The sequence below is a fragment of the Nyctibius grandis genome (assembly GCF_013368605.1).
Source record: "Nyctibius grandis isolate bNycGra1 chromosome 34 unlocalized genomic scaffold, bNycGra1.pri SUPER_34_unloc_2, whole genome shotgun sequence".
Taxonomy (NCBI): Eukaryota; Metazoa; Chordata; class Aves; order Nyctibiiformes; family Nyctibiidae; genus Nyctibius; species Nyctibius grandis.
This window is the reverse complement of record NW_027167469.1, coordinates 409334-420752: the sequence shown is the minus strand read 5'-3', so window position 1 is coordinate 420752 and position 11419 is coordinate 409334. Positions and strand designations below refer to the sequence as shown.

Below are 11419 nucleotides of genomic sequence, written 5' to 3'. Positions count from 1 at the left end.
CAGTAGTACCTCCTGCAGTGAACCCCCTCATCTACAGCATGAGGAACCAGGAGCTCAAGGGTGCAGTGTGGAAAATGATATCTGGATGATTTTCAAAAGCATTAAACTGTTTGTCTTCTGCAAATCACTCATAATGCAACTCACTACACACCCAGCCCATCTTCAATAGTTTTTGCTGGTTCTGGTTGTAGGTTTGGGCATTTTTGCTTTGTTTTAATTTTGACAATATTGCCCACAATGAAATGTCATTCTTTGTGCCTTTTCTAATGATGTATCTATCCAGCTTCTGTGTTACCCACAGACTGTGTAAATGAGGATCCATGGTCTCTCTGTGTTTAAGCAAAATAAAAGACCTTCCAGCAATTTTTTTTTTTTTGTCTGAGATCCTTCCTCTGAGACCTTCTCTGGAGCTGCAAGGCAGTGCCTGTGTGCAGAGGTGGAGGGAAAATGAGTCCTGGCACAGTAGCACGGCCAGGGAGCACCAGCGCTTGGTCTTCCCAGAGCTGCTCACTTTGAACTTCAGCGCTCTCCTTCTCAGCTTTTGTGTTGGGGTAAGGTCTGAGAGCTCTTGAAGCTCGGTTACAGTCATGCAGTGTGGAAGTCCTGTGACCGCAAGTAGGGGACAGGCAATGGACACTTCTGTGACAGAGCTGGCCTCCATAACAGCATTTCCATCATACCAGGGATCTCCTCAGGGCAGAGACTGAAGGCTTAGATCTTCTTCCAAAGTTGCTCTCAAGAACATAGCCTGGAAAGTGCCCAGGAGAGAAACCCCCAGTGAACAGCTAAAGTGTGGGAGTGTGCAGGGTGGGGGCACACAGCAGTGTCCTTGCACAGCTAGGCTGCTGGCGGAGACATGAAGGACCAGCAGAGCAGGGTCTGCTCTGTGCCCGTGTTCACTAGACACCCTGGAGAAGCTGCCCCATGACAATTGACATAGACCAGCCAATAACAACCATCATTTCCGGCACTGGCCTCTCACCCCAGCTCAGAGAGGTTGCTTATCCTTCCATGGAGGGACACCGAATGACTGACTCAGAAGTCCATGTTTGCATTGTACATATGGGACACAAGCATGCACATCATGTGTGGGTGGTGGGATGTACCTGAGTGAGCACAAATACCATCAGCTATTCCTGGGGATGCCAACAAGGCCTGTGGGAAAGACAGTGTCCTGAGGTCATTTTACATAGAGAGGAATGTCCCCTGGGAAACCACCTGAATGCAGCACTGCGACGTGCTTCCTTGAACCAAGGTCGCTGTGTCCATTCCTCATGCCGTGGGGCATCTCAGACAAGTGCAGAGCAGGGTGACGCATCGCAGGTCTGAGAATACTTCCCAGCCTCTGGGAATGGCAGCAGAAGGTCAGTGAGATACTACAACCTCTGCAATGCATTGCCTGTGCGTGTGCAAGGGAAGGACTCCTGTCTCTGAACACCCCTGTGTGTGTGAGGAGTGCAAAAGGCCAGCTCAGATGTGGACACCTGACAGAGAGGTGTCAGACAGACTGGATAAGCTGGCAGCCCACAGCTTGGACAGGTTCACTCTTCGCTAAGAACTGGCTGGATGGCCAGGCCCAGAGAGTGGTGGTGAACGGTACTGCATACATTTGGCATCCGGTCACTAGTGGTGTCCCCCAGGGCTCAGTACTGGGCCTAGTGCTGTTTAATGTCTTTATTGATGATCTGGATGAGGGTATCAAGTGCACCCTCAGTAAATTCACGGATGACACTAAGTTGGGTGCGAGTGTTGATCTGCCTGAGGGTAGGAAGTCTCTGCAGAGGGATCTGGACAGGTTAGATAGAGGGACTGAGACCAATGGCATGAAGTTCAACAAGGCCAAGTGCCGGGTACTACACTGTGGCCATAACAACCCCATACAGCGCTACAGGGTGGGGGAAGAGTGGTTGGAAAGCGGCCCAGTGGAAAAGGATCTCGGGGTATTGGTGGACAGCCGACTGAACATGAGCCAGCAGTGTGCCCAGGTGGCCAAGAAGGCCAACAGCATCCTGGCGTGTATCAGGAATAGTGTGGCCAGCAGGATTAGGGAAGTAAATGTCCCCCTGTGCTCGGCACTGGTGAGGCCGCACCTCAAGTACTGTGTTCAGTTCTGGACCTCTCACTTCAAGAAAGACTTGAGGTGCTGGAGCGAGTCCAACGAAGGGCAACAAAGCTGGTGAAGGGTCTGGAGGGTATGTCCTACGAGGAACATCTGGGGGAACTGAGATATTGTTTAGCCTGAAGAAAAGAGGCTGAGGGGAGACCTTATGGCTTTCTACAACTACCTGAAAGGAGGTTGTAGTGGGGTGGGAGTCGGCCTCTTCTCCCAGGCAACTAGCAACAGGACTAGAGTACATAGCCTCAAGCTGCGCCAGGGGAGGTTCAGATTAGGCATAAGGAAAAATTTCTTCACAAAAAGTGTTATTAGGCATTGGAACAGGCTACCCAGGGAGGTGGTGGAATCACCATCCCTGGAGGTGTTTAAGAGAAGGCTAGATGTGGCACTTACTGCCATGGTCTAGTTGACACAGTGGTGTTAGGTCAAAGGTTGGACTCGATGATCCCAGATGTCTCTTCCAACCTAGTTGATTCTGTGATTCTGTTACCTGTGACATTTCTGTGTGTGACTCCCGGAACAAACTTCACCGTCCCAGTGAGATCCATCTCAGCTGCCTTGGACAGACTCATTGCAAATGCAGCTGTCTGCTCTAACACACTCCCCTGTCTTTCTGGACTGTGCCCTCAAAAGTGCCAGAGCAATCAGAGAGGTTCTGGGGTCCTTGGAAAAAGTAGATGTCAAACCTGTCTTCAAGAAGGGCAGGAACAAGAACTGAGAGAATTTTAGGCTGGTCAGCCTACTGCCATCCCTGGGAAGGGGATGGGGCATGTCCTGCAGCTATTTCCAGGCACTTGAATGACAAGAAAGGGATTGGTGAGCCAAAATGGGCAGGGGAAAGAAGGGCATGTTGTGTACATGGAATTTTGCAAGGCCTTTGAGAGGGTCTCCTGTGGTGTCCTTATAGCCACACTGGTTCTACCCAGGCTGAGGAAGGGGACTTTGGGTAGGAAGTTGGCTTGACCATGAAGCCCAAATGTCACCAGTGGTACAAAGTCCTTCATGCAACCAGTAACTAGTGTCATCCCTCAGACATGACACAGTTTAATAAGGACAGGTAGAAACACCTGGAAGGTTAGGGAGGTTAAATACACAGCAGTGTATAGACATATGACAGACAAAGTACTGGCCATGCAAGCAAAGGGGAAGATCAGTATTTCTCGTCGCACAATTAACACATATTCTCAAAATTCACATTTTGGTAGGATAGAAATTTTATCTGACATTTTATCGAAAGTATTGAAACATTTCAGCTGGTAAAAACATGCTGCCTTTTTCCTTCTGTGAAGTATTGAGACTGTAAGCACACAGTGCACCTATAGAGGGGTATCAGAGGTACTTGCCTGGGCATGTAGAGGGTCACTTCCCCTCCTGCTCCAGACCTATGGCCTTCTCAGTACCAGAGCCCCAAGACCCCACAGGTTCTCCAGCAGATGCTTTGGACCACCTGCTCCCTCCAGTAGTCAACTCCCAGAGCCCCTGGGCTCCCTGGTATCCCATCCAGACTTATGATCTCTCTGGTACCTGGCTCCCAGGCCTCTTATCCTATTCGCTGGCTACTCCAGCCTGATGTTCGCTAGCAGTTACACACACCGACATACACATCAACGTGATATGTGTGCACTCCAGTCCCTCCAGTTGCTACCTCATGGGCACGTGTGCCCTGACAACTTGTGGTCCCCACTCCAGCTGTAGCAGCCAGATCTCCACACATACAAAGAGCAGAGAGCTCTGTCACCCCAGGAGGAGTTCAATAGAGTGATAAGAAGGCAGGACAGGCTGGGGTGATCACTTGCAGGGCATGGCCAGACAAGGGTACTTACCAGCAACCTCTTTAAACATGACTGGCTATTTTTGTCATAGAATCATAGAATGGTTTGGGTTGGAAGGGACCTTAATCGAATCCCCAAACAGCCTCGATTCCTCCCTTTCCCTGCCTTTGGTCCTTTCTTAGAAATCCCGTAGTAACTGTTCAGTATGTGAAATAGGAACGGGATTCACAGATGCACTTTCCAGAAGACAAAGAAACAGGCTAAGCACGAGTATTCAGTTGCATTTCTTGATTATGCCCATGATCCCTCCAGTAAGGGGAAGCCCTGGACTTCGCAGGGGAGCAGCAGGGGATCACCAGGCACAGCAGAGTATCTCTCTGTGGTTGAGGTTTTAGCAAGGGGTCAGTCCCAAAGTTTTTTTGCTTGGAAGTGTGCGGGGGGGGGTAGGCTGTGCGTACACACTCTTAACTGTGATATATTATATAGCTATGTGGAGTCAACAAGATGAGTATCCCCTTTAGCAGCTGTCCTGGCCTAATAAGCCTGAGCTTGCTACGTATCTGCCCAGGGTTCAAGAACACTCAGGAATCTTGCTCTGGGGATGTTCCAAAGCTCAGCTAACGTTCAGTAGGTGCTGAACAGGGGGGAAGTGGTCAACACCCTCCTCTCTCCTCGTCAATCTTCTGAATTATTTATCTCCCTTAAAAGTGTCATGGATGTAATAGGGAAGATCAATATTTCTTCTCCTGAGCATAGTACACAGGCTGGAAATGTCCATGTCAGCATCATGAGAAAACATTTTCTGTGGATGAAAACTGTTCAACTCATTTCAGCTGATGAAAAATATGTTCATAATTTCTTTAAATGTTGAGAACAGTTCCTCAGCTTTCCAGGCGGGTCTCAGTGCCCAGGCACAGCCCTGTCACTGCAGTGCTTGTACAGCCGGGCCCAGAGGGTGCTCATCATGCCAAGGCCAAGGCTGAGCAGCTGGCAGGCAGCTTTGCCAGGGATAGGATTCATCCAGCCTAATTTTAACAGTGAGACTGTCACCCCAACTGAATAATTTACATTTATATGGCTATTTATCAAAGACCCCAGACGTCAGTCAGTGACTGGAGATATCGCAGCTGTGAGCTGCAACTCCCTTGTTGTTCTGGGACCAAATCTCTGGCTTCCTGCTTAGTGTGGCACTAACCAGCCACCTGTGGTACAGATGTGAGCACCAACTCGAACCTTGCACAAGGACTTATAATCAGGGAGAACAGAAGTGTCTCAGGGAGCTATTTCCCTCAAGTAGCAGTATTTCCTATATTGGAATTTGGGGATCTGTGAATGCTGAATGGAGAGATATTGTCATTTCTGGAAGGGGGCATGAAAGCCCTACTGAGGAACTTGTCTGCTGCCTGGTGCAGGTCCAAGGAATCACCCTCTTGGGATGCAGGTGTTGCTCATGAAACTGTCCCAAACCAGATACTAACCCCAAGAGCATTGCGTACTTTTCACTCAACGACCCAGCTTTTCCTTGTGGCTCCCAGGAAGCATGCAATCCTGAACACTGGCTTTCCTCATTGCTCTCCCATGGTGCTTTGCTTACTGACCGCATCAGCCATCCATCTAGAAGCTGCATTTAGGCAGACTTGCTCATCCTGTGGGACTCATCATGTAGATCTAAGACATCCTTAATAGCTTTTCACAGAATCACACAGTCTGATCTTGGAAGGGACCTCTGGAGGTCATCTGGCCCATCCCCCTGCTCAAGCAAGACCATGTGGTGCTGGTAGATAGTGAATGTGTCCTGATGACTTTTAAATATCTCCAAGGACATAACATCTTCCACTTCTCTGGGAAACTTGTGCTAGTACTTGGTCACCCTCACAGTCAAAAAGTGTTTCCTGATGTCAGAGGGAAGCTCCTGTCTTGACATTTGTGCCCATTGCACAGCAGTACTCAAGGGCAGCAGAGCTCACTATAGCTGGTCTTTCAGGCCAGAGTCTTTCAAGAACAAGAGATGTCCATACCAATACACCAAGTTGAACATTAGCCAGCACTGTGCCCTTGTGGTTAAACAGGTTAATGGTATCCTGGGCTGCGTTAGATAAAGTACTGCCAGCAGATTGAGGGAGGTGATCCTTCTCCTTTATTCAGCACTGGTGAGACCACACCTGGAGTACTGTGTCCAGTGACGAGATGCCCAGTAGAAGAGAGACATGGGCATACTGGACAGAATCCAGCAAAGGGCCAAACAGATGATGAAGGGACTGGAGTATCTCTCTTATGAGGAAAGGCTGAGAGAGTTGGACTGCGTAGCCTGGAGGAAAGAAGGCTCAGAGGGATCTTATCAGTTTCTATACCTGAAGGGAGGGCTGAAAGAAGATCCTCCTAGGAGTTATGCTAAGGCACATGGAGGGGGGTGATTTGAGACAGCCAGCATGGCTTCACCATGGGCAAGTCTTGTCTGACCAAACTAGTGGTCTTCTAGGATGGAGTGACTACATCAGTGGAAAAGGGAAGACCTACAGATATCATCTAGCTGGACTTTGACATGGTCCCCCACAACATCCTTCTCTCTAAACTGGAGAGAGATGGATTTGATGAGTGGAGTGTTCGGTGGATGAAGAACTGGTTGGATAGTTGCATCCAGAGAGTAGTGGTCAACGGCTCAATAACCAGACAGAGATTGGTGACAAGTGGTGTCCCTCAGGGTTCTGTATTGGGACCAGTACTGTTTAATATTATCATCAAAGACACAGACAGTGGGATTGAGGGCACCCTTACCTCAGGTTCCTTATTTCCCAGCATGATTTCACCTTTACTGGCCTCTTCTCTGACTCTCACTCACAAGGGGTCACCCAACTTGTCACCCGCCTCATAGAGGAACTTCATATGTGCAGTTAACTTCTTCACTTTAAGGGGACCCCACTCCTGATCCTTCCAGGCTGTCTCTCCTGAAAAGCCTGTACCCATCCATTGCAGCATCCCAAGCTGTGTCACTTGTCCCACCATGCCTTGGCAGTTACTCCAGGGATGTCAAAAAGCACAGGCTCCTGCTCAGCTTGTCTGTGCCCCTGGCTGAGGGCATCGGTGCACATTGGTGCTGTAGCACCTCAAGTGTGGCACCAGGACAAGTTCTAACTTGTCTGAAAGGAAACCTGGTATTAAACATCCAATTCCTCATGTGTCCAAAGGTTTTGCCTCGCAGCAGAGACAGAGTGGATGGCATCTCAAAACATAAAGCTGAAACTGGATGCCAGCAAACCCTTCTGTCCCCAAGGCCAGAGAGAAACAGGGCTGGCAAGTGCAGCCCTGGCGAGAAATGGGTTTTGTGTCAGTGGTGTCTCTGCTGCCCCTGAGGGTCTTGGAGGAGGTGAAGCTGATCTCTAGGAATGACCATGTTCTGCCGACAGGCCCGCTGTGAGAATGGTTGGTCTTTCCTTGACTGTATTGTCAAGGACATGAGTAAAGTTTGGTTGAAAGAAAAACCAGTAGTTTGAGAGTGTAGGCACATGCACAGAAAACCTACATCTGCTGGATGGAGAAGGGACAAACCTTGCCATACTGCCATGGTGGTCATCAGTCACTTGTGTTACAAATATTTGCAACAGGCCTGTGTCTACAGAGGAGAAAGGCAAGGACACAACGTAGAGAACTACAAGGGTAAATAGCTAGTTGTGTGCATGAGGTGTCCCAGATCAACTGGAGTACCCCGAAAGTGGTTTTACACTGGGTTCTTCTACTGTTCAAGTGTTCAGGTACACCATAATTTGACTAATCACTAATTAACACACACTGTACTGATTACTAATCAGAGTAAAACGTCACAAAGCAACTGTATTTCTGCAGCGCCAACACCCATCAGCATTCTGTCTGCTGGTCTATTGATCCAGACATCCCTGGAGTTGGTCTTGTGATAGTTAAGATTTAGCTGTGACACCAGACGCTGGGATGGTTTCAAAGCTGTATCAGAGGAGCTAGGAAGCTGTCATAAACTTGGTTCTCCAGGGGCATCCTTTCTCCTTCATGGACAGCTCTAAGCTTTGCAGAAGCAAAGTCCTTCTTTCCAGGGCAGGGCTGTTGTTCTTCTGGTCCTTGTGATAAGCTGGTGCCATTTAGTTTGCTTATTCAAGCATGATAAATCAGTATGTAATGTGAACTATATATATTAAGAAAGTTAATACATTTTCATACTCCAAAGCCTGTCATAAGAGTTATGGAGGAAAACATTCATTACCTTGGCCCAGAGGATGTCTGTGGCCAGGTGGATTCAGCACAGAGCTATTTAATGGTCAGGAATCACCCCTTCATGATCAACCCCAACATGTATGAAGTCACACCAAGGTGGCAGGAGGCTGGCGTGGAAGAGACAGGAGCTCCTGACTAACATCATGAAGAGGAAGCACAGAGAAGAAGGAGGCATAGAAAGGAAGGAAGGCCTTCCAGCCTTAATGGTTCTGTGATTCTCTGCTGGAGAGAGCCATTTGTGGGTGTGGGCACTTGTCTGTGCATGGGGAACTGGGGGGGTGAGGGAATCCCAAGGCCAACTCCTACATAGATAGAGGGCCTAATACCAGGACCTGGACGGATCCATCCTGTCTCTGTATCTCTATAGGTGTACATCTTACACTAACACAGCCTGGCATGCAAACAGCCCAACCCTCATTTCCCTTTCATGGTTTGGCTTGGCCTAGAGTCCTCCTGAGGTCCCTTCCAGGATGAGTGACTGTGCATTTCCTTCCACCATGGCTCTTCCCATGACGATGATAGGGAGAGCACTCAGGTTCCCCAGGACCACAGAATTAGGCAGACGTAAGTTTGGCCCATTCAGGTGAGGCTTTTTTTTGTCCCATTCAAGTCATTGTCTCAAGGCTGCTAGGCAGGTTACCCCACACAGGCGTCATCATATCCTGAGCTGAACCTCTACTTTTCCTTTTCCCTCTTTCCCCCTCCCAAGTTCTTCTCTTTCATCGTCCTCACACATTCCTCTCCAAACAGCCCAGCTCTGCTCTTTCCCCACTGGCCCTGGCTGTGCTTGCTTTGTGCCCTCTTTACAGGACACAAAGATGTTTCTAACACAGTGGTTGTGCTGATTCCTACATTGAAGAGTGCAAAACCAGTAACGCCTTTTATTTCCTGTAGTGCCCTGCAGCTCCTCATGCTGTGATCTTGTGTTGATGGATCACCACAACCAGAGTGATCCCTCTGCATGCAAACATCAAGAACTGACAAAATGGGGCTTCATTGCGGGGGGTTGTTGAGAAACTCTGTGGGATTCAGCCAACAGAAAATCCATAAGTTTTACAAGGAGAAGGGGATAGTCTTGCATCGGGGGGGGGAAGAATAACCCCATATATCAGGGCCGTTTGTGACCTGACTTGCTAAGAAGTGACCCTGAAGAGAAGGGTCTGAGTACTATAAAGCCCACCGTATGAGCCAATTGTGCAAGCTCAGCATGAACAAGGTCATCTGCCTGGGGGGATGCATTAGGAGGAGCATGGCCACCCCAGACATCTTGAGTTTTCATCCCCCTCTAGTGAGTTGTGGTGTGGCCACATCTGGACTAGTGTATCCCTCTGTGAGAAATCCTGCTCTGGACAAGTAGGGAGGAATTGGAGAGTGCACGCAGGAGGTCTGCACATGTCCTGTACTTAAGGTCCGAAACCTCATCATTGCTGACCTCTTCAGTCCCAACACAAACCCAGGAACACACTGACCCTGGACAACCACCGTGCTCTCCAGGCAGCTCCAGATTCCTCTACCAGAGGATGGGTGTCATCTGTGGGAAAGCCCTGGGTACACCCCTCAGTTGCACTCACCATCTTACCTGTCACCAGACACCAGCTGGTGACTCCTAAATCGAGTCCTACATCTATAAAAGGCCACAAAAAGACACTAAGCTTTTTAGTCCTGAACACATAGAGGAAGAGGAACTTCAGAGGTGTTGTTCCTCAGGACTCTTTGGAGAAAGAGCCTGGTATGAAAGCACTGCACTGTGGAGATCCCATTTTTTTACAGAGATGAACGAGGCCAGCTCTGAAACACAGTTTGACACACTTTAATAAGGGAAGCAGGTGACACAAGGTAGGTACATGTCTCAGGTGTAGTGATGCAAGTGCAAACATTTGTGTAGGTATATGATAACCATGAATGACAATAACAAAAGCAATAAGGATAAATAAAATGATAAAACGTACCAAACAAAAAAATCCAGGATGGAATAAGATGCTGTGGGGGTCATTTGTGGAGAGCAGTGGTAAATTTACCACTCTTGAAAAAAAGACTGTGGAATCAGTTTCCCAATGGCCTCCTTGAGCTCCTGGTTCCTCAAGCTATAGATGAGGGGGTTCACTGCTGGAGGCACCACCGAGTACAGGAGAGCAACGACCAAATCCAGAGATGGGGAGGAGATGGATGGGGGCTTTAGGTGAGCAAACACTACAGTGCTGAGGAACAGGGAGACCACGGCCAGGTGAGGGAGGCACGTGGAAAAGGCTTTGTGCTGTCCCTGCTCAGAGGGGATCCTCAGCACAGCCCTGAAGATCTGCACGTAGGACAGAACAATGAAAACAAAACAGCCAAAGCCTAAACAGAGACTAAACACAATAATCCCAACTTCTCTGAGGTAGGAGCGTGAGCAGGAGAGCTTGAGGATCTGGGGGATTTCACAGAAGAACTGGCCCAGGGCATTGCCTTGGCAGAGAGGTAATGAAAATGTATTGGCAGTGTGCAGCAGAGCATTGAGAAATGCACTGCCCCAGGCAGCTGCTGCCATGTGGACACAAGCTCTGCTGCCCAAGAGGGTCCCATAGTGCAGGGGTTTGCAGATGGCAACATAGCGGTCATAGGCCATGATGGTGAGAAGAGAATACTCTCCTCCCATGAAGAAGGCAAAGAGAAAGACCTGGGCAGCACATCCTGCATAGGAAATGGTCATGGTGTCCCACAGGAAACTGGCCATGGATTTGGGGAGAGTGGTGGAGATGGAGCCCAGGTCGAGGAGGGAGAGGTTGAGGAGGAAGAAGTACATGGGGGTGTGGAGGCAGTGGTCACAGGCTACAGTGGTGATGATGAGGCCATTGCCGAGGAGGGCAGCCAGGTAGATGCCCAGGAAGAGGCAGAAGTGCAAGAGCTGCAGCTCCCGTGTGTCTGCAAATGCCAGGAGGAGAAAGTGGGTGGTGAAGCTGCTGTTGGGCATTTAGCCCTCTGGACATGAGTACTGTCAAAGAAGGAAAATTTAGGGCAGATTTCTTTGAGAAAAAACACTCAATTTTTCATAGAAATCACCCCCCAGTTGTAATGCATTTCCCTTCTCTGGTTTGTGCTGGCTGAGTGTGTTGTGAGGAGCAGGACCTCTGACCCTGTGCTACCAAGGAGTAGGCTTTGCTCTGCTGCAGTGTGCACCTGGGAGCTGGTTTGTGACAGCTCCGATGTTCCGAAGAGATGTCAGATCCAATCCATCTTTATTGGAAAAAGTCAGTATCTGCACTCACAACTCTGAAAAATATGGGCTGCAGAAGAGAAGCTTAGCAAGTCTTTA

At 49.0% G+C, this 11419-nt stretch overlaps 1 protein-coding gene across 1 annotated transcript; it reads right to left on the bottom strand.

The window, feature by feature from the left end:
- Positions 1 to 10141: 10141 nt before the first annotated feature.
- On the bottom strand, positions 10142 to 11077 carry LOC137677046 (olfactory receptor 14C36-like). Its single transcript, XM_068424236.1, has one exon. It carries the CDS (start codon positions 11075 to 11077, stop codon positions 10142 to 10144), a length of 936 nt encoding a protein of 311 aa, XP_068280337.1.
- Positions 11078 to 11419: the final 342 nt, after the last annotated feature.

What these genes read in the sequence shown, in the direction of transcription:
- LOC137677046 (XM_068424236.1), bottom strand. Translation starts at nt 11,077, where the DNA reads ATGCCCAACAGCAGCTTCACCACCCACTTTCTCCTCCTGGCATTTGCA.